Source organism: Equus przewalskii, chromosome 24 (assembly GCF_037783145.1).
Source record: "Equus przewalskii isolate Varuska chromosome 24, EquPr2, whole genome shotgun sequence".
Taxonomy (NCBI): domain Eukaryota; kingdom Metazoa; phylum Chordata; class Mammalia; order Perissodactyla; family Equidae; genus Equus; species Equus przewalskii.
The window spans coordinates 9,925,892-9,948,163 of NC_091854.1; the positions used below are offsets into that span (position 1 = coordinate 9,925,892).

General features: G+C 39.6%; 1 protein-coding gene across 8 annotated transcripts in view; it reads right to left on the reverse strand.

Moving 5' to 3' along the window:
• LRRC8B (leucine rich repeat containing 8 VRAC subunit B) overlaps positions 1-22,272 on the reverse strand; it is a 66,304-nt gene that overhangs the window by 7,200 nt on the left and 36,832 nt on the right. For 3 of the 8 annotated variants that reach the window (XM_070592368.1, XM_070592372.1, XM_008516086.2), the window contains 3 exons: positions 17,497-17,551; positions 8,097-8,198; positions 4,171-6,335 (listed from right to left, as the gene is read on the reverse strand). In XM_070592368.1, the coding sequence (XP_070448469.1) occupies positions 4,171-6,309 (2,139 nt within the window). In that variant the 5' untranslated portion in view covers positions 6,310-6,335; positions 8,097-8,198; positions 17,497-17,551. Of the gene's footprint in view, positions 1-4,170; positions 6,336-8,096; positions 8,199-17,067; positions 17,141-17,496; positions 17,552-22,272 lie in introns of all 8 variants that reach the window. The other 5 variants (XM_070592369.1, XM_070592373.1, XM_070592371.1 and 2 more) reach the window with 3 other exon arrangements.

The window sequence follows — 22,272 nt, forward strand, 5'->3', positions numbered from 1 at the left end:
TGTGGACCAAGAGGCAAAACTGAAAATATTATGTAGGTACTTATATAACGGGAGAGGGGCTGGCCCGGTGGTGCAGTGGTTAAGTTTGTGCGCTCTGCTTCAGCAGCTGGGGTTTGTTGGTTAGGATCCCAGCACTGCTTATCAAGCCACGCTGTGGCAGGCGTCCCACATATAAAGTAGAGGAAGATGGGCACAGATGTTAGCTCAGGGCCAGTCCTCCTCAGCAAAAAGAGGAGGATTGGCAGTGGATGTTAGCTCATGGCTGTCTTCCTCAAAAAGAAAAAAAAAATGAGAAAAAATTTCATGAAATTCAAAATATAATAATAACAATTGAGCAAAATTTTTTGTAGTACAGGCCCACTAATGAGCACAATGGAATTTATTCATGGACACTGAAATTTGAATTTCATATAATTTTCATGTGTGACGAAATAATATTATTCTTTTGATTTTTTTCCCCTCAACCATTTAAAAATTAAAAACCATTCTTAGCTAAGACTGTGGGTGAATTTGGCTCCCAGGCTGCAGTTTGCCGACCTCCAGACTAGATGGCCCACAGTGTTCCTTTCAGATATAAGAGTCTTTGTCTCTTGTTTTTAATCTATATTCCTACTTCTAAATCATAAGCGATTAAACCTTCTCATGGGGTTTTGTTTCTTGATTGTCCTCTCCCAACCCCTCTATATGCTATAATCAGAGTCTCCTTTGAAGGTACCAGATCAGGCAAACTAGCACTTTCAAGCTCAAGTCTCACCCCAGCTACTATTCAATGAATCAAACATGAACTTGACAGACAGACTTGAAGGCACTCTCCATTCTGACCCATCTTGCTGAATGCTCTCATCTCACTACCTCTGGGCATGCCTGCTGCAATCCTCGGTGCATGACCTCTCTCCTGTTCCACTTCCCCGATCTAGTGATCTCAGGAACACTCCTTTCAATAGTTACTATGAAACAGAGTGTCTTGCCCAAATACATCTGGCAAACATTGCACAGCATATCTCCCTCTTGGAGAAGCACAGGGTACACTCATACATTAACGGCTCTGAGGAATCGTGCTGCAAAAATATGATAGAAAGAAATGTTTAATATTTTCCGTGATAACACCTCTTACTCTTCTAGAGAAGAAACTCTGGAGTGCCCTCTCAGTGAATGTCTGCCATCTGGGACCTGCCCAACATCTTTGATGTCTAGAGAATGCCCTGTATCATCTTGGTGAGACTCTTGGTGGGAAGCAGAGCCCACTTCCCACTGGTGGCATTGACAACATCAGATTCTTATGTTCCCGGCTCCCTTACAGCTCCAGTGTGGGTCTGCATAAGCTCTGCCAATCAGGTGCTCAGACTTGGACTTTGAACTGGGGCTACAGTCACAAAGAAGCAGAAACTAGGAAGAACCTGTTTTGTGGGAGGGCGAGGGCTGCAGTAGCAGCAGCATCAAGTTTTCAGGGGTAGCATTGGTGCCCAGGGCTGTACGGTCAGCGGCAGGGCATCCTCACCATTTTGCTTTTGTGCTATGATTTTGGCTCTGGTTCTTTTTGCTTTCTGACTAACTTTGTGCTTGATTGTTTCCCAGGCTTGATTCTGCACCCTTTTCAGTGATAGTACAGATGCACAACATTCTTTCAATAATGTCTGCTTAACCCCAGAGTTAGTATTTGTTGTCTCCATCTATGAACCTGCTATACTGCCCCAGTCTTTAGAAGAGTCTTTAAAACCTCCTCTTGCAAGAATCTTTACCAACTTCTATTCCAAATGGACAAATCAATTCACATTTCTGAGTATATGCATATCTAAATATTTATGCATCCAATTTTGTCTTATTTTTTAATTTTTATAAATATTTTGGTCTACCTCATAGAATCATGAGCACCTCAAGGTTAGAAGGAACTTTGAAATTATTTAAATACCTACATGAAACATGAATTCCCGATTCCCTTTAACAACATTCCTGCCAAGTGGTTGACAATCTATATCTGAGCAGTTTTATTAATAAGAAAATCACTTCTCCCTTCTCAAATTTCATTCAATCTTTGGACAGAGTTTTGGGAAAGATAAGAAATCTTCTCCTGCTTGTCCCAGTTCTAACACTTATGGCTACTCCCAATAAGCTTTCTGTTTTATTTAAGTCTTCCAGATATTTGAGGACCAATATTGTGGACAATTTTTCTCTCCCCCTACCTTCCCCAATACTTCTCATCATTAGGCGAAACTGTTCCCCAGAAAGGAACTTTTCCGTTCTCTGGTCACTTTCTTCTGAGCGAGTTCCAGTTTCTCCATATCCTTGTTAAATAAGTCTCTTCATAGTTCTGAGGGCAGTGTTCCTCGCCCATTCAAAGGTTTCATGCTCATCATTATGCTCTGAGGATGCTCAGCTACTTCTTACTATTAGACTTCTGAGACAACTAGGCCAAAGATATCCTTCTACTCTGGCATAAATTACTTTCAGGATAAGGCTTTTCATGTGCTCTAAGAATCCTCCCTCATTCAAGATAGGATGTGTCTGACACTCACACCTAATCTCTCTTTCAGACACCGTCAAGAAGTCAATAAACTTGGTGTCAAAAGTACCAACGGTCTTAGGTTGCATTATATTAAACCAGAAAAAAACATTAACCTGCTCATACATTTAAATAATTTATGGCCAGCTAACAATTTAATCAGCTCTGACTTTCAAAAGTTCATGTAGTGATTTAACTGTATAACAACTTAGTGGAACCAATGCCTTTCGAAATAATCACATATACTTTTGATTGTAGATTTAACAATGGAAAAAATATAATCAAAATATTAATATTAATCAACTGCACAATTAAATGACACTAATGATAAATCTCCGGACCTGTAGTTTTCAAGATATGTCACCAGACCAGCAGCATCAGCTTCACCTGGGACTTTTTAGAAGTGCAAATTCTCAGATCCTGTACCAGCCCTAATAAACCCTGGAAATGGGGCTCAGCAATCTGCCTTTTAACAAGTCCTTCAGGTAATTCTGATGTACACTGCTAATCCAGATCAATCCTAAAGGCGTTTTGAAACTTTATAATCTTTTAAGACCTGAAGACTCCTCATTTATCTTAGAATGGGCTCTATCCTTTTATATATGAGTAAAGTCTTCAGAGTTCTACAAATCAGCATAAATTTTGCTCTCATTCTCCAACTTTCTGGTATTTCTCCAACAATCCATGGATTTTGAAGATGACGTTTGGAGATTAACATGTTTATTAGCCTACACCATGCTCATAGCTATATGTAACATGAAATATAAATTACAAAAAGTCTAGGAGATAATACATTTTTGCGTGGAGAAGAAGAAAATAGTTCCCATGCTCAAACAGAGGAAGATCACTTTCATCTTTGGCACACCTGATTTCTGACAGGTTTCTTTTCTTTTTCCCATATGGACATTACCATCACTTTCTTGCCCTTTCAGTTAGCATAAATTTTTACTTTTTCCTCCTCCCTCACATTTTAACCTAGGAAGCTACTCATCTATTTTGTTTTTTGTTTTGTTAAGTTTTCCTTAACTTGGCTTTACTGTTGCAAATTATGGTTCATTTTTAAAGCATGGATGCTGGAAAAAGCTTCTAAGAAGACCTAGTGTTGCATTATAGAACCAGGCCTTTCATTTTGAATTGTCTTTCTAGACATGCATATAGATTTCAAGTCTCTCTTACTGCATCACAAAAAAGATTTATGAATAATTCATGATCCCAGTATTTTTAACAAAAAGTTCTTCTCCTGTGACAGATTTGGAAAGCTGAAAAGTTTTACAGAACTTTCTAAGTACTTAAGACCTCCCCAAAATGAAAAGTAAGCTCTGTCATAACTAATTAATTAGTTTAAAATACTTCAACTGTGATGTTTATGTAAAAAACGGAGAAAAAGAATAAAGAGAACATTTGTTGAGCAACTACTATGTGCCAGGATCTGTGCCAAATGCTTACATATTTTTTCATAAAATCTCCATTACAACTTGTAAGTTAGATAAGAAACTGATGCTCAGTGTTTTGGTAATTTGTTCACGATCACATATCTAATAAGTGGTGGTCAGCCCAGGCTCAGAAGATGCTTACTATGATTTAAGTCCATTTTCTTTATCTACGTTATACACTGCAACAGCAGATACTCAAAAGACTGGCTGAATAAAGGGAAGAACGGATTTACTTACATTGTTGTTGGTCACAGCAAAGTACTGCAAATTACTTAGATACTGGATTTCTTCTGGAATGAAGGTCAGGTGGTTATAGCTTAGATCCAAATAGTGTAGTTTGGTGCATAGGAAAAGCTGCAGCGGCAGATTCTCAATATTATTATGGTCCAAAGAGAGCTGCTCTAGATTAGATAATGCCCCAATTTGGGCAGGAATATAAGCAATGTTATTGTGCCACAACTTTAAGCAGGAAAGATTCTGAAGATGCTGAAAGCTAATGATCTCTTCCACAGTTTTAAGATTATTTTCTTTTAGGTCTAACTCATGCAAATTGTTCAGGCTAAAAATGGAGTGTGGAATGCGTTCCAGGTCGCAGCTGATCAGCTCTAGGCTTTTCAGATTGACCATCTTTTTCAAGTTGTTCAACACAACCAGTTTGCTCCCCTCATTATCGAGGGACAACTTCTGCAGTGAAGGCAGGAGGTCTGTAATGACTTGCGGGATCCGGGAGAGGCTGCTCTTCAAGTAGAGGGTCCTCAGGTTTTTTAAGTCCTGAAATCCCTCCACTTGCATGGTACTCAACTGCTCAGGCAGAACACAGCCTGACAGATAAAGTTCCTTGAGATTCTTCAGGTGAAATACCCAGCGCGGAATTTTCCCCATTTCAGTAAATTTTAGGCGGAGGATTTTTAAATTCTCCTCTAGGAAGGCTAGTGCAGGATGGTCTACCACCAGAGACGAATGGTACACATGAAGCTCCTTGAGGTTGACCAGCTGGGAGACTGTGGAGGGCAGCTTGACCTCAGGGATAAGCTCCAGGCTTAGCACTTCAATTTCAGTTAGCTCAAAGACATTGTCTGGAAGACCGTTTAACATAAAAAGATGCAGTTCTACCTTGTCCTGGGAATTCCTCACAAGCTTACTTTTCAGTTTCTCAACCGTCCATTCGTTATTGAGGTTGATCTGTTTCAGTTTGTTCTCACTGACCTCCGAGAGGAATATGGAGAAGCGTTTAGAATAAAGAGGATCATACTGATCAGCCAGATGGAGGATGAAGGCGAAGTCATTCTTGACATCAGGAATATCGCTGTAGTTGCTTTTTTCTCTCAACGCCTCAAAGGAATATTGCTTCAGGGAACTCCTCAGCATCCACCACAAGCTGTAGGAGGAGGTGAGGCCATAAAGTATAACCAAAATGACATAAAACGAAGCCAGGACCTTAAATATTTCTGCCAAGGAGTAGACACACTGGTAGCGCTTATATCCTGTAAAAGCCTGCACGTCAACTGAACAGTCAATTTCAAGAGTGACGTAGGTTAAAAAATACGGAACGTAAGTTATGATGAGGACAAACAAAATGACTTTGACTATAATCTGCTTCAGATACACTCTATAAATGATGTCCTTCTGCTCCACGTGCATGCGGAACCTTTTCACTTTTTCAAAGATGGCTTTGGCCTGTTCGCCCTCCTTCTTGTCCAGGACGCTGGAAGTTGGGCTTTCTATGCCAGCTGACTCCAAGCCAGGCTGCGGGTAGGGCAACGACTGCTTGTTGGAGTCAACATCGGCTGAACACCCTGAGGAGGAAAGCAAAACCTTGGACTTGGAGAGTGTCAGGGGCCTCACAGACTGCTCGGCCACCGTTTCTGACAGGGCGCGGGTGGTCCACGGAGAGTCGAAGCACTTGTGAAGGATGGCCACAAAATGTTCCAGCCTGGAGCTGGTACTGGGGTAGTGAAGCCAGAAGTTGCTGCAGGCTGCAAAGATGAGCGTGTGCAAGAGCACCAGGTAGGGGAAAAACTTTGCGAACCAGTGGAGCTGTTTCTCGTAACAGACGGCGTCGATATAAGAGTACTGCTGGCGGTGGAGGTCATTCTGGATTCTGACAGGCAGCGGAAGCGGTGTCCTAGGATCAGAGGACGTGTTCACGCTGGCTTTCAGGATGTCCCAAGGCACGGCGCAGTGATTGTCGAATTCCACCTTACACGGAAGACAGCACAGAACCCTGCTCTGCGTCAGCTGGAGCGCTCCGGCCAGCACAGCCACCAGCAGCATGATCAGGGTGATGTAATACCAGAAGACGTCCCACCATGGCTTGAGGATGTGATAAGATGACTGGGCATCTGCTAAACATTTTAGCTCTGTTAGCGTAATCATGACTTTTCCTTGTTGGAGTACAGAAACTGGAAGAGGAAAATAAAAGCAAAACCACTGAAGCAAGTACCCCAAATGAGCAATAACTCTAATGCTTGTACATGCATGGTCTCCCAAGGAAGACTTAGCTCAGGGGCCCAAACCTGGCAGGTGGGGCTGATCAAGGGGATAGAAGTCTTCTGGTTCATTTATTCAGCCTTAAAGAAGTCAACTGTTCAAAAATTTCCTAATTAGTAAAATCTAGACCATGTATAAGAGGGCACAGAGTAAGAAAGATAAAAAAAAATATTTGGATCTAATAACATATCTGGTAACAAAAAAATCAAAGCAGCGTGGTCATCTTTTGCTGGTACTCCAGCTCTAACCCATGACCAGTGGCATCTCTTGCACCTTCTTGAGCCTGAAGTCTTATCATCTTTCCTGGGTCTCAGGTTCTCTCTCTAGATATCCTAGTACAGGTAGCACCCCCCAAGGAAGCCTTTTTTGTTCTCACTAGTTCTCCCTCGAGGGACTGGTATCCTGCCTTGAACCCTAGAATCCCATTACAGAGGCTTCCTGTTAATAAGTGTCTTCTCTTTTGCTGGTCAGCCCCAGTACATTCCTGACCATCTGACCCTGAACTCCGTACCTTCATACTCTCCCACTTGTTGGGGTATCCCATGATGCCTGATTTTAACTGCTGGACTGGAGCACCACTTTCTGCCTGCATCCTTCTCTGGGCATCAATCATATTATATGGATTCAACTAGTTCTTGGGACCTGCAGGCTTGATTACATGACACCTCAGGGCTCCCTTCCTTTATTTTCAGTGGGTCTATTTCTAACTCTCAACTCCTCCCATTCTGCTTCACCCCACTGCAGTTGACCATAATTGTGTGTGGAGACAAGACAAAAACCAAAAATAAGATGATCAGATGAGACAAAGAGAAAATCCCGGACTTAGACCCCCAAATACCATCAACATGATGGAAGGGGGGATGGCAGAAAACAGTGCTGGATGAACACGTGAAAACTACCTAGAGATTTTAGTTGACGTGAATATATACGTTTATCTAATTGTGTGATAGCTATTATGTTAAATACAGCTAGAATATGACTATAATCTGTGGCCATATTAATAGACGAACCTAGATAGAGAGGCAACAGTCCTTTTGTGCCTGCCTAGTGAGATCACACCTGGAGCCCAACGCTCAGTCACAGGTTAAAAACTAAGTGGGCAACAAAATAATCAGGAGTTACTGTTTGTCTGCAAACCATTACCTATGGAGGAACACAGGTAATTGATGATAGTCAACTGAGATAAAAGATGACTAGGAGAACCTGAGAATTCAATCTTACATTTTTGTGTGACTTCTTGGATGAAAGAATAAGTGGATTTGTTCCAGAGGCAGAACTAGGTGGGTGAACATTTTAGAAATTCATATTTTGATTCAATTTGCGGTAGACCATCCACAAAATTGGCCACTCTGTAACACAGTTCAGCCCTTCTTCCTACCAGGGTTGAGATGAATAAGATGTCAGGGATGTTGAAAAGGAATTCTTAGTAATGGACAAAGAGTATGAACCAAATCATCTCTAAGGGCTTTTCCAGCTCAAAGTTTATGACTTTATATGTCCTCTCAAAGGTCCTGAGAGTTAATTCATTTAAGATATGCAACTGAAATGGCAGAAGAATGTAAACACAAATGGCTTTAACAATGATAAGAGTATCTGGCAGAGAGTGAACATCTACTCAACAAAGAACAAGTCAACTGTCACAAAAATAATGTGCTTTAAATATTTATACTTACTATAATGAAAAAAATGATTCCAATAAGTAGATTATGCTTCAATCAGGAGGCCTACACCTTTTGAAATTTCTTAGACACACCATCTCTGTGTTGGTCTTCATTCTACGAGAAAGCATAGGCATCTTGAAATAGCTGCAATCATTTAAACAAACAAAAATTGGAGATCCTGTCTTCAGAGACCCTCTCCATGATAAGATATGATATGACAAATAGATTTTTGTAGATCAGTTCACTTTTCACACTGGGGTACATTCTGGCAAAGCTAATATTACAGGACCCCATCCATGTTAGAACTCACTCCCCAAACTCCCTCAAATAACAGAAAAATTTCTATGGAAATTTAGATGTAACGTATTTTAAAATCCTGTCTCTACAACACTTAGATGAACACTTAGCTTTCTGCAAGCAGTCTACATATGCTAATTTCTCTCATTTAATTCTCATACACAGTTGGTCTTATTTACATTTCTCAGATGGCCTGTCAAACCGTGTAATTTCTGCACCCTAATTTAAAACCACACATCTATTCAAATAAGGCTCAGTGCTCTTAAAATTTAGCCTACTTATTTCATTAGAAATAGTCACAAGTTAATCACTTTTTAAGAGAGTTCAGAAATATGACTGAAAATCTCTGAAATTAGGGCATCATTAAATGCAGCCACGCTTTTTATTAGTTTTTTTTCTTTACCTTGTAGGTTAATAAAAGCCATTCTTAACATCTACTTCGAATAATCAATTGCAATAGTTTAAATCACATACATATCGACCAGTTGGAAATGAGAGAACATTCTAAAACATACAAAACATTTTTAAATTGGGTCTGAAAAGTTTTTAGTGCCTATGTAACTTCTAAAAAGTTGCAAGGAAGGTTTATATATTTGCCCTGAAGATATAATCCTTTTTTGGTTTATTCAGTACTTGAAATCCAGCTCAGAGTACTGACCCCAAATTGTATTCAAGATATTTTCAGTGATAATGTTGTGACCTTGTCATTTTCAAAGATCAACAAGTTGGGCATGTTTGAAATCTACTTTGGATTTACCAATCCATGTGCAAAGCCTGCTTTATAATTACTAACCCGGATCAAGTTATTTTGCAGGCCAGAAAGCACAGTTAGTGTGTCTGACAACCCAGCTGTATGCTAATTCACACCTAGCAACTCAGGAGTATGAGTTCCTCAGTCACATTTCATTTTTAAAAGGCTTACAACATCTGATACACAACTGCATTTATGTGTAGCAAGCAGGATAAAGACATTTGATGCATGAAACATTTTACATATTCTTCCATTACATTGCATCTGTAATGTGCCAGAAAAGAATTTATTACATAATTTCCAGAATGCTACTCAGCCATTGGGATACTTCTTGTATACAATAGTTTTCTTTAAATATTGCAAATATGTTTTCTACTTTAAACACAGTATTTCTATGAAAGAAGAGAGACACAAACCTCCAACTATAGCAATATTTAAAATAATCCTAATGAGAAACTATGATAACTAAGCTCTTAGAGAACCATAACTAACTACAGGTTCACCCAATTTATTCAAACTGAAAATTATTTGTAAAGAACTTTTCCTGTTTGCCTTCTTAAGAATTATAAGCTTTCCCTCTAACCACCTAGTTCAGATTTCCTTTGATGAGTTCCTTGTCAATAAGAGAGCAAATAAAAATCTATTATTAATAATCTAACATCTGTTTTCCTACTTTCAAAACACTTTCACTTACATTAATTTGTTTCATACTTACAACAAGCCATTGGGATAAATATTCTTCTTCTTCACATTTTATAAACATGGAAAATAAGGCAGGCCCAAAGAAGTTACCTTCAAGCAGGAAATAGTTATAACTAGAACCTGGGTCCTCAGACTCAAATCTCAAGCCTTGTCTACACCAGACCACACTGTCTCACTCAATCCAATTAACTATGTCAGTCTCCGTTCTCTCAAAAGCTAAAGAAGCTGATTATTTAACTCTCTTCCCCAACTGCAATGGACTGAATGTTGGTGTTCCCCCAAAATACAGAGGTTGAAATGCAACTCCCACCGTGATAGCGTTAGGAGGCGAAGCCTTTGGGAAGTAATTAGATCATGAGGGGAAAGCCCTCGTGAATGGGATTAGTGCCCTGATAAAAGCGACCCGAGAGAGCTCCCTCATCCCCTTCCACATGTGAGGACACAGCAAGAAGATGAACTAGGAAGTGAGCTCTCATCAGACACTGAATGAGCCTTGATCTTGGACTTCCCAGCCTGGAGAACTGTGAGAAATAAATGTTTATTAAGTCACTCAGTCTATGGCAATTTGTTATAACTGCCTGAATGAACTAAGACATCAACTTACCCCAACGTCTGCATTATAACTGGGTTCTATGCTAATCTTTTGAAAAACAAGGATGCAAATGTACAGTTTTCTGCAATGTCTCCAGTTACATATTAAATAACCTACATTCTCAGCTAAACATTTTTCTACTAAACGTTTTCCACTGAACTAAGACTTAATATATAAATACATAGCATCTGGATTTAAGGGTGTATGAAAAGTCCCGAGCATTCCCATATATTAAATGATGTTAATTTTTCTAATCAAAGTGTTTAACTGGAGAACCGGAGCATAGCTACCCTTTGTCATTAGAAAATTTAATATTGTTTGTGTGTCTAGGAAATTTTTTCCAGACCACATTTTTGCAAACAATGAAGACTCAATCCAAATCAGATCTCTATTTCTCATATACAAATGTACTAAATCTGTTCAAAGAAACAATGTTAACAGTAAAGGATTTTATGGTCTTAATCTCATTCCTTTAGCTTTTCAACTTCATTAAAAAATCATAAAAGCTTTTCGAAGCACATGAATTCATTTGACAATCTCACCCCAAAGTCTCTAAGACTGGAACAACACCACTCAGGCATCTGTACTTCCCACTAGGCCTTATTTTACTTTGAAAGCATTTCCCAAATAACCAATGAAAAAACAAACAAATGATGATCAGATGGTACTTAGAGTCATTATACGCTAAGAACTGGACAGAACTTCAAAGATCCCTGCCTCTGACCCCAGGCAGGGATGGAGCCAAACAACTCAAGACAGGGTTTCTCTACACTACTCACACTGAAAATTGACTTAAAAATCACCTGACAGCCCTTCAAAATGTTTAATATTACTTCTCATAAAGATGTTTCTTGGGTCTAACATATATCGAACTGAAATTTAAATTCACCTCTTTGAGTTCTCTCTCAGGGAATCAATGCATCAGCATCCCTGATTAATTTGCTCCTTTTCTTTCTACTAAATAACCCCTTGAACCACTCTTCAGAGATGTGATGACAAGCATTTAGCATGTCTCAGGTGCCTAAATGATCACCAGCAAGACACCTGGTTTGCCAGTTTATATCCCTTACCAAATGTCTCAGATCGTGTCAGTACAGCGACTTTCACATAACAAACACCCTCCGCAAATTTCATCGCAGTTTTGAGACCTAGAAGGGAACTAAGATTTATCAAGTAAAATGCGTCTCTTTAATGTGCATAAACATCACCAGAGAGCTTATTAAAACATAAAGCGAGGGGCCGGCCCCTGGCGCAGTGGGTTAAGTTCGAACGTTCCACTTTGGCAGCCCGGGGTTCACCAGTTCGGATCCTGGGTGCGGACATGGCACCGCTTGTCAAGCCATGCTGTGGCAGGCGTCCCACATATAAAGTAGAGGAAGATGGGCATGGATGTTAGCTCAGGGCCAGTCTTCCTCAGCAAAAAGAGAAGAATTGGCAGATGTTAGCTCAGGGCTAATCTTCCTCAAAAAAAAAAAAAAGAAAGAAAGAAACCCAAAGTGATAGGTGCCACCCTCAGAGTTTCTGATTCATTAGGTCTGAAGTAGGTCCCCAAAATGTTCATTTCTAACAAAAGTCCGAGTTAAGTTGATGCTGCTTGTGCAGAGGCCACTTTTTGGGAATCACAAATCTAGGACAGTGGTTCTTAATTTTGGCTTTACATTAGAACCAATTTTTTTTTTTTTTTTTAAAAAGAAACATAAACCCAGGCCCAGGCCCATGCCCACAGAGCAATTCAGTTGATCCAGGTGAGGCCAGAATTTTTCTTTTTCCAACTTCCCAGGAGAGAAGGTGCAGAAGATAGATTGGCAAAAAAATATCTGGGAAAAGTGACTACCTTTTAAGCCTTCTTGGAAGTATCACTGGATGTCTAGAGTGCTCGCCACCTCCACTGACTACAAAGCAACCGCCACCATCTCCACGTGGACCCCTTCGAGATGGAGGCATGTGAGGCAGTAGGACAGTGAGTCACTGAGCTACGCACAGAGACTTGCAGGATGGACTGAGGAGAAGAGATCAGACACAAGTGGGCCAGTGGAAAGGCTATTTCAATCATGGCGGCCAGAAATAATAAGGGAAAATTTTAACGCATTTGAAAAGAATGCAAAGAATGAAATAGCACTAAATGAAAATTCACACCGCTTAGCAACATCAGATAGAGTCCATGGAGAAGCAGGAGTCAAATGGATTCAGATGTTGATCCTCTGCTATTAAAATAACTTCCACAGTTTCTAGCAAATGGTGCACAACAAATATTTGTACAAGGAATAACTGAATGTACAAAAATGCAGAAGGCAAAAAAAAGACGTTTAGATGTTTTGGCAGAGTGATCTAAGGTGATAGAGCCTTTCCCAGGGGAGGTTACAACTCGGCAGCATGTAGATGGGAAGAATTTTGGCTAACTATTCTGCACATTTCAAACCTTAAAGGCTTAAAAAAATATGGTTTTATTTCTCATGATTTTTTGGATGGTTCTTTTACTTCATGGTGTTGGCTGGCACAAAGATGGTTGGAAGGTCCAAAATGTCCTCATTTATCAGGCAGGTTGTTGGTGCTGACTGCTGGCTGGTAACTTCCTGTAAGACTTCTTGAGGCTGTTTGAGTGTCCTCATATAGCATGGGTGGCTGGCTTCTAAGATGGTGCATTTTGGGCACAGAAGTGAAAACTGCAGATCTTTTATGGCAGAGCCCTCAAAGCTACACAGTGTCACGTCCATCACATGCTATCAATCAAGGAAGTCATGCAGCCAGCCCAGATTCAAGGGGAGGGGGAGCAAATGCTACTTCTCAATGGGAGTAGAGGAAAAGAACGTGCAGCCATGTTTAATCCTCTATGGTCTACTCTGTGTCCAACAACAATTTACATTCCGCCTGCATGCAAAGCACACTCACCCTCTCCCAAGACCTCCAAAAGTTTCATCCCACTACGGCATCAAATTCAGGACCCAGTCACCTAAATCAGGCCCAGGATGCTTAGAAGGCTTTCCATCTAGCAGAGAAGATCTAGGAGGCACTGCCTTATGTCTTTTTGAAGTCTTAATACAGGGTCTTACAGCTGTGTTTTGGCTTTTATTTTAACATTGAGATCAAATTTTACTGACGGTAGTCCTCCAGATCTGATCTTTTGACCTGAGGCCATCTCTCACTTTGAGTACCTTTTGCTGGGTAGAGAAGCTGGGAGTGAGAAGTGGTTTTATTTATGACCCTAGAAAATTCTGGATTGGAAATACTTCCTCCAAAGTCTATTTAAAATCGGAACAGTTTTTATTTAATTCATCTTTCTCTTCTAATACTTTGATCATAGGTGGTTAAAAAAAGAAGTCAATTGGGGCCAGCTCGGTGGTGCAGTGGTTAAGTTTGTATGTTCCGCTTCAGAGGCCTAGGGTTTGCTGGTTCTGATCCCGGGTGCAGACCTATGCACCACTTCTCAAGCCATGCTGTGGCAGGCATCCCACATATAAAGTAGAGGAAGATGGGAATGGATGTTAGCTCAGGGCCAGTCTTCCTCAGCAAAAAGGAGGAGGATTGGGCAGACATTAGCTTAGGGCTAATCTTCCTCAAAAACAAAAGAAGTCAATCAGCATTCCATCATTCTGCTGGAAAATCTCCTTAGCTAGATCCACAAACTCATTAGGTTCATTTTCTATCTACCATGTTACTGCAGGTGTCAGCCTCATCAATTTTTTTGTCAATATAAAACAAGGGTACCATTTTATATCCTCCAATAGCAACTTCTTCACTGCCCTTCCAGTCATATTAATAATCTTCTTACTACCCTTCAGGCCTTTACTGCCACTGGGTCCCAAAGTCAATGCCAAATGTTTTGTTATGGCAGCCCCTCACTTCTAGGTACAAATTTTTGTTTTGGTTCTTTACTGCTATGTAACAAACCATCCCAAAACTTAGCAGCTAAAATAACCATTTATCATTTTTCATGGTTCTGTGGGATAATGAGGCAGTTCTGTTTCACATGGTGTTGGCTAGAATGTTGAAATGGCTGGAAGATCCAAAATGCCTTAATCACAGGGCTGGCACTTGGGCTGGCTGCTGGCATGGAGCTCAGCTTGGGCTAATGACCAGGGGCCTGCCACTCCTCCATATGGCTTTGAGGCTTCCTCACAGCAAGGTGGCTAAGTTCTAAGAAGGTACATTTGAACCACACAAAAAGTAGAAACTACAAATCTCTTTAAGGTCCAGCCTTAGAAATTACTCCATACCATTCACGCCACATTTGATTGGCCAAAAAAGACAACAGGGCCAGTCCAGATTCAAATGGAAGGGGAACAGACTCCATCTTTTGATGGGAAGAATCATAAAGTATTTGCAGCCATCTTTAATCCCCCACAGGAAGTCATGAGCATTTAAGTAGTTGATAGTGCCATAGGTATGAATTAATTCTTTGAATGAATTTAGTGAGCAAAGAATAGAATCTTTCTCCCTTACATAACGTATCAGATGAGGAAGGGCTTTCAGAGAAGGAAGAGTAAAGGGGGATAGAGAAGCAGGGTGAGTGAGGTAAAGAGAAACACAGTATTTCTGAAGGACAGAAATCAAAGAGTTTCAAGGAAAGAGTCTGACATCATACTCAAATAACAGAGAAAGCAAAGGAGAACAGAAATGTGTAACTACCATTCTGTCGCTTCTTACCCAAACCTGTAGAGTGGTAATGGGTCTGTGAAACAATCATAAATAATGTTCTAAATATTAGGAAAATTATCCCAATCATCTGAAGCCCCAGGAGAAAGTTACAATTGAATACAACAATTAAAATCACGGGAACAATTCTAGAAATCCTAATTAAATCTGAGTTGTTCTGAACTTTAAGGAACGTTCCTTCACTTTTCCTTGTTTCTGAGAGTTCTAGACTATATCATGTGTCTAATTTAGATACTAATTCTCTTTTCAGGAAAAGACTTCTCAATTCTTTAATGCTTTTAGTAAGCTAACAAATTATCTAGAATATGTTTAAAATAAAAGAAGTTGCAACCCCATTATTATAATATTAACACTAAAGCATAAGCCATCAGTGGCTGCCTAATTTTGAGAGAGAATGTGTAAACAGAAGGCAACCTTAAACCCTTCTCCACCATCTTCTCCATCACACCTTTACTGTTCATAAAAATGTTTTCCTGACCCCCTCCCACCACCCCACAGTAAGCAAGCCATAAAGCAGAGCCAAACTCAGTTTCTATGCAGTCTCTCATGAATCACATGTGGTCTCCTTTTCAAATGACTGGCTAATGGCAAAGACCATCACTCTATTTGTTTCTCCTAATTCTTCCCTAGGTGAATTGGTAGCAGTGATTCTGGCCACCTAACCTAATCAATAATAGGCCTTCCTCATAACATAAAAAACAACATGAAGTCACAAATACAATCTAGAATATTTCTATGTTATAATTTTTTAAAACTATAAATCAAAATGAGATTTTTTTTAGCTCTGGGACAGACAAACCAGTGTACTCTAGAAATACTTAAAAATATGATTAAGCCATTAGTCTTAACCCTTTCTCTAAAGTTAACATTTATCTGAACTCCACTATGAGGGCTAGGACTACAAAGGCATACCAAGGAAATATGAGGCCTGTCTCAGCTTTCACAGGATTTACAATCCTATTGTGGAGAGAAGACATACATAGTTGGAAGTTAGCACCAACACGTCAACTGTCACTTCAGTGCCAAACGAGTGGGATGATGGCTAAACCTAATAAGTACTACATTTGGTTCTATGCAAGCAAAATACCCAAAGGGAATGAGCGAAATATTACTGAACAGCAGCACTTGCCAAAGAGAGGTCAGGATTTTAGTCTGTTCATGAAACAGATATCTAGAATGCCTACTATGTGCCAGGTAGGGTTCTACATGTTAGGGAAATATAAGTATGCAAGATAGACAAGTTCCCTGCTCCCAGGAACCTTACTGGGTAGTAATGGAAGAGAGATAATAACCAGTTATACAAAGACAATAAAATCAGAAACACTATGAAGAACATAAAGCTACTGTAGATTCGATGGTGAGGGAAGGCCTGTTTAGAGGGACTACCATTAGAATGAAGATATAAATGGAACCAGCCATGTGAGGATCTTGGGAAACATCATTCCAGGCAGAAAGAGTAAGAAGCTTAGGATGTGTGAGGATCAGAAAGGAGGCCACTTGGCTGGAATGTCAGAAGCCTGGGGAAAGTAGAAGAGTGACAGAGGACCGGTAGCCAAGATAAAGAATTTGGATAATAAATGGTCCAGGAATGATGGAAAAACCACTGAGGGGTCATAAGTAGGGGGGTAGCTGATCTGTTACTAGCTTTTAAAAATTATAGTCAATTCAATGAATCAGCAGAGAAATGTAGATATCCTCAAGAAGTCAAAGGATCTACACCTTCATCTATAAAAAAGAAGGGTGTTCAGAATACAGCAGGGAACAGACCGACTATAGGTTCAGAGCTGGGAGACACAATTTAAGACATATGTTGTATTCACAACACTAGAGAGTCATGCTACTTAATAGTGTACAAATTAATCATTCATTATGTCCAAGTCAAAAGCTCCGCCACAGAGCTAACTTAAGCTTAATCGTCCACAACTATAAAAGAAGAATGATGTTTGCAGGAAGCAACAGAGTATAGAGTTTGTTTATTTCTGACTTACCTACTCTAGGAAACCACGGCCATCTTTTACTTATGGAGACATGGCAAACCAATTCTATGCATTCAAATGCTACCTTAAACAAAAATCAGAAAGATAGACAGGGGGTCACGGAGTCTAAGTTTCTCATAGACATTTCTTATATTCCTTAGATCTTTAAAGTTAAAAAAAAAATGACAAGTATCAAACATACACACATATATAATTTCCTACATACAAAACCAACAAAGGACAGGAAGATGAAATATACACAAATTTAACTTTCTGTTTATTAACTGGTTTAAAAACATTGAAAGGATTTTACTCAAAACATCTGTCAGAATAGTAATCTCTTTTTACATACTAAGTATTCAAGTATTTCTTCGCCCCGAGCTGCCAATGTAATAGTAATTATCTTTACCATGTGTTCACAATTCAGAATGTTAATCTTACCCTATGAATGCTGGTCAACCGGAAACTCTGCAATTAGTTTCTATTTGAAAAATTCCTAAAGAGAAATCATAAACATATTGTTATATTTTCTGCATCGCAGGACTGCAAGACAATTTCTCCACTTACGTGGTTCTAAAATTTCCGACATCTATAATAATTTTATGAAACATACAAAAGATACTTTTTTAAAAGTGAGTGTTGTTAAAGAGATCATCTTCTGACCTCTCACAAAAGGTGTTAACTAAAACCCAGGGAAAGAAACAAATCACTGTCACAGTTACATGCTTAATCTCATCACCATGGTAATTTACTAGGCATAAAATATGAACATTAAGATTTCAATGATGAGTAAGATCAGCATTATATCTGAGGCACCACTCATTTTATAAATAAAAGATAGAAAAACCCATTGAAAATATCTACACTTCTTACAGAAAATGGGGGCACAAGGGGAAAATGACTTAATATTTGGGATAATTTTCTCCTTTCATCCCCCCCCATGCCCACCCGGCTGGCTTGTTAGTTTTACACAATTGTGCCATTGTAAAATTCAATGGCACGATACTGAGATCTCCTTTTGCCTCATCGTTTTTATCATAGGCTCTCTCGATGTTGTTTAGTTTTAGTTTCTCTAAACATCTCTTCTGATGGAAGCATAATAGTTCATACACGGATATGTCATAGCGTACAAAATCATTTCCCTATTGAATCTTAAATTTTCCCTTTTCATTACTAATACTGCTGTAAACACCTCTGTGCTCTGCTCATACGGTTTCCTTTCCATAGACTTCCAAAAATGAGAGAAATGGGTCAAAGAGCATGAACATTTTAAGGCTTCTGATATATGAACATCAAATTATTTCCCAAGGGGGGTTATATTCATTTTCTTTCCCATAAACAATATATGAGTAGCACCTTGACCGGATGTGAAAATCATCATTAAACAAAAGTCTTTGCTAACTCCATATATGAAAAATGATCCTATGTTGCCTTGTTTTGCATTTCTTTCTTTGAGTTGGCTGAATGCTTTCCAACATGTTTTATTAACGAGTTTCATTCCTCTTTCCTATTTAACATTTACCTAAACCAAAGGAATATTTTGCTGAGAAGATATAAATGTAGAACTTAAGGAAAGGTCTCTCATAATGACAGGTTGTCATCTCAGAGTGAAGCCACTGCTGTCAAATAAAAAAACAACAAAATGTAGCTCAGTTTCTTTTTCTAGGCTAAAACCAAATCTCTCAAGCTAATAACAGAAACCATCGCAAAAGTTATCGCCTTTCTTCTACCCCAGCAGCAAACAAAAGTACAAGTTGGAAGAATGAATTGTGACATAATAGCAACACTTCTTAGAATAAATAGTGCATATTAGGCAGGATAAAAACAGGACAGGACGGTCAGAGTCATTCTGACAGACCCAGCGGCTGAGTCTGCGGCAGTGGATTCTCCAGCTCACTATGCTAATGAGTGTTAGAAAACTGGCATTATCTAGCCCCTCAAAAACATTTTCTCCCCCCAGTGGCAGAACACAAGACATGCGTATTTTCACTTAAAAAGTCAATTCCAAGATAACCTAAAAAAAAGGTCTTCTGGAAGATTTGGAGATGTCAGGCATAACACAGAGAATTCCCTTTCTCAAATCAGAGCTCCTTTCAGAAGGTTCCCTCCCAGTGAGGAATTTATAAGGGAAAACTCCCAAGTGACTGGGGATTAAGGAACAATAGGGGGCAATCAGCTTTCTGATAGAAAAATAAAAGGTCTCAAGGCTTTTAGGGAGCTCTTATTTCCTTTTGGTTAGCAGAGATAGTAGATTGACAAAACAAACTCCTGAGTAGTAAAGCAAAGAACTACTGTAAAATTTTGGAATCTGAGAATGTCTTTCCATTTGGGTGAATTTGTCTTTTAGAGATAGCTAACTAAATCTTCAGAGTTTTCTTTTAAGATTTAGCAAGCAGTCAGAACGTCGGCGTAGTCACTTGATCTCATTTTGCAGGTCAGATACAGCAAGATCACTATCAGATCACATCCATCTTGTCTTGTGCAATTCTGTAAGTTTAAGGCTTTAGGTTACGTAAAATTAAAGCATCCTATTTCATCAATTTGAAAAGTTCAAACTCTGAATACCAGAGGTTCTTAAAAGAGTGACATGTCACTTCACCATCTGTCACACCCCAAGATCATCTCCATGGCCACCCTGACCTCCCCAGGCTGAATTCACTGCTCTTCCATCTGTATTCCTAGAACACTTTACTAACAGTTCTCTTGAACTGTTTTACAGTATATAATAAGCTATTGCCTCAAGTTCCCTGAGGGCTAGGGCAGTACCTTATTCATCTTTATCCCTGGGATTTATCCCAGTGTCTCTTTCCAGGGCTAGATTAAGAGCTTGGATATTATGGCAGCTTCCAGGTACTGATTCATCAATAGCGTCTATCAGAACTTTTCTCAGGGAGAGCACAGAAAGTAGGTGGAGGGGAAGATAAGGAGTCTGATTGCTATTTTTCTTCTGGTCAGCTGAGATCCTGGGGGCTGGCAGAAGGGGGAAGTGGAGGGCCTCTGGCTACCCTCCTCCCTTGCATCGAGTGCTTGGCTTCTCCTCTTAAAAAAGTTGTAAACAAGTATTTAAAGAGTATCAGTCTGAAGTGATATCAAATCCTTAGCCTACCCAGAGTAACAAGTCATAAGCCCACCTAGAGTGCCCCCATGTCTCATTCCTGCCCCTGTCTGCACCATAAATATTTAGTAAATAATTACTGAGTGAACAGATAATACAAGATCAGGTTTCACCACTCAGTTAGGAACCAGAGGTATGCAGGAGGAGGCCTGGCTCTCTGAAAAATCTGTGAACACTGTTGGTGCGCTCCAATGATGAGTCTGGAAGGGTGACAAAGCAAAGCAGTGGGGACAGAGCCTCAGGCATTTCCATCACCCCATGACAGGTGCAGAGATTCAGAAGCAGAGGCTAAGCCTTCACCTTTCAGGAAGAAAGGAGAAAAATTCATGCTTGCCAACTCACCCACCAAACATGACATCTCACAAATCTGAATGGAGAAGTGCTGTCAAATTCAGCATGACTGGCTGCATTATAATGACGGTGAGTCATTTTGAATCAGTGATGGATCACTGGATAAATGCCACAGCATTCCTAAGTGACCTTAATATTTTATCAAATTATGATTTCACAATTCTTCTTTTGTACAAGTTAACAGTATAATGAAACAGAAATAATGCCGGGACCAGTGGAAGTATCAAGGTATCACCCAAATAAGGATGGTGTGTATCAAGTCCTGTCCACCTTCCCCTAAGACCACTGGTTGCCCTGTCCACCTTCCCCCAAGACCATGGGCTCTAGGAAGGCATGGACATTGTGTCTCCCCAGGGCCTGCCACATTTTAGATGTTCCAGAAGTATTGTAATTCAACATCCTGTGAGCTCTGATCAAGCTGACAACATTGCAAGTCCTTGGATGGTTTCAATCTCATAAAATCAATAACTTCTGATATTGATCACTGGAAAGAGTGCTACATCTGGTAAAACATATTCTTAATCCAGTGACAAAAATCAAATCGCCATGCATTGAAAATCAGCCTATGTTTAGATTCAGCTAATTTCTGATCATAAAATACAAAGTTTTAAGGTTCACCAAGTATTAAATGACCATTAAACACAAAAGATGCTTAAAAAGACCACTGCTACCCACTCGCCCCCAAAACAAGGAGTTGCTCTGCACCTCCTGCTTCCTCAGCATTTAGAGAGTGCTGGTAGTTCTATTATACTTCCATTAAACTGCATCACAAATAGCTGGTTAGATGCCTTCCTGCCTCTCACTTTGAGCTCTTTGAAGAGTGCAGTGTAGAGGACCAGACACAAGAGATTTCAATAATCATCTGTTGAGTGGAAAAGGGTCATGGAAGATAGAAAGGGGAAGGCTACCATTTACTGTGTGCTCAGCGAGGTACGTAATACGATCTCAACTCTAAAGGTGAGAAAGCAGAGGACTGCAGAAACTAACAAACTTGCTCAAGCTCACAAAGCAAACACAGAATTCCTACCAGCTCTGACTAAGAGCCATCTGCCACATCGCCTCTCCAATGAGCTATATAAAAAGGAGTTTTATATAGAATGTGACATCTTTCTTTTAAAAAAAATCTACAATCTATTTTTTACAGAAACTAAAAGACACAATCTAAAAAAAATCAGATCTATATAGTTTTTCTAACTCATTACTCAGTATTCCATCTAGTGAAACAGAATCAACAAGTGCTCCTCCACCATGCCTGCCTTAATAGGTAATTAAGATGGACATGACAGATCGCCAGAGCGTGGGTGCATCCTGCTGGCACAACCTCTTACAGAGAAACATTTACCTACCAATTTAATGACAAGAGGAATAACTGAAGTTTAATTTGTACTTAAATGATGTTTTACATGGCCTTTCTTCCTGCCTTCCTATTTTAAAATGTGGTTAAAGTAAATTAATACCATGTCACCTAAAAATGACCTTCTTTCTGAATGACTTAGTAAAGAAGTATCACATGCCTCCAACACGTTAGTTATTTTCAATATGTTAGTCACGATATTTGGCCTAGTTCTTATCCTAAGACTCTTATGAATGTTTGAGAGATCCGGAAGGGAGTGTACCATTTACCGCATGCATGATCTTAGATAAGCTAAGTATCAATTTTCTCATCTGTGAAATAGAGATAATAATGAAGTTGTTTTAAGAATTAAATGAGGTAACTATAAATCAAATCCTTAACAAAGCAGCAGGGACAA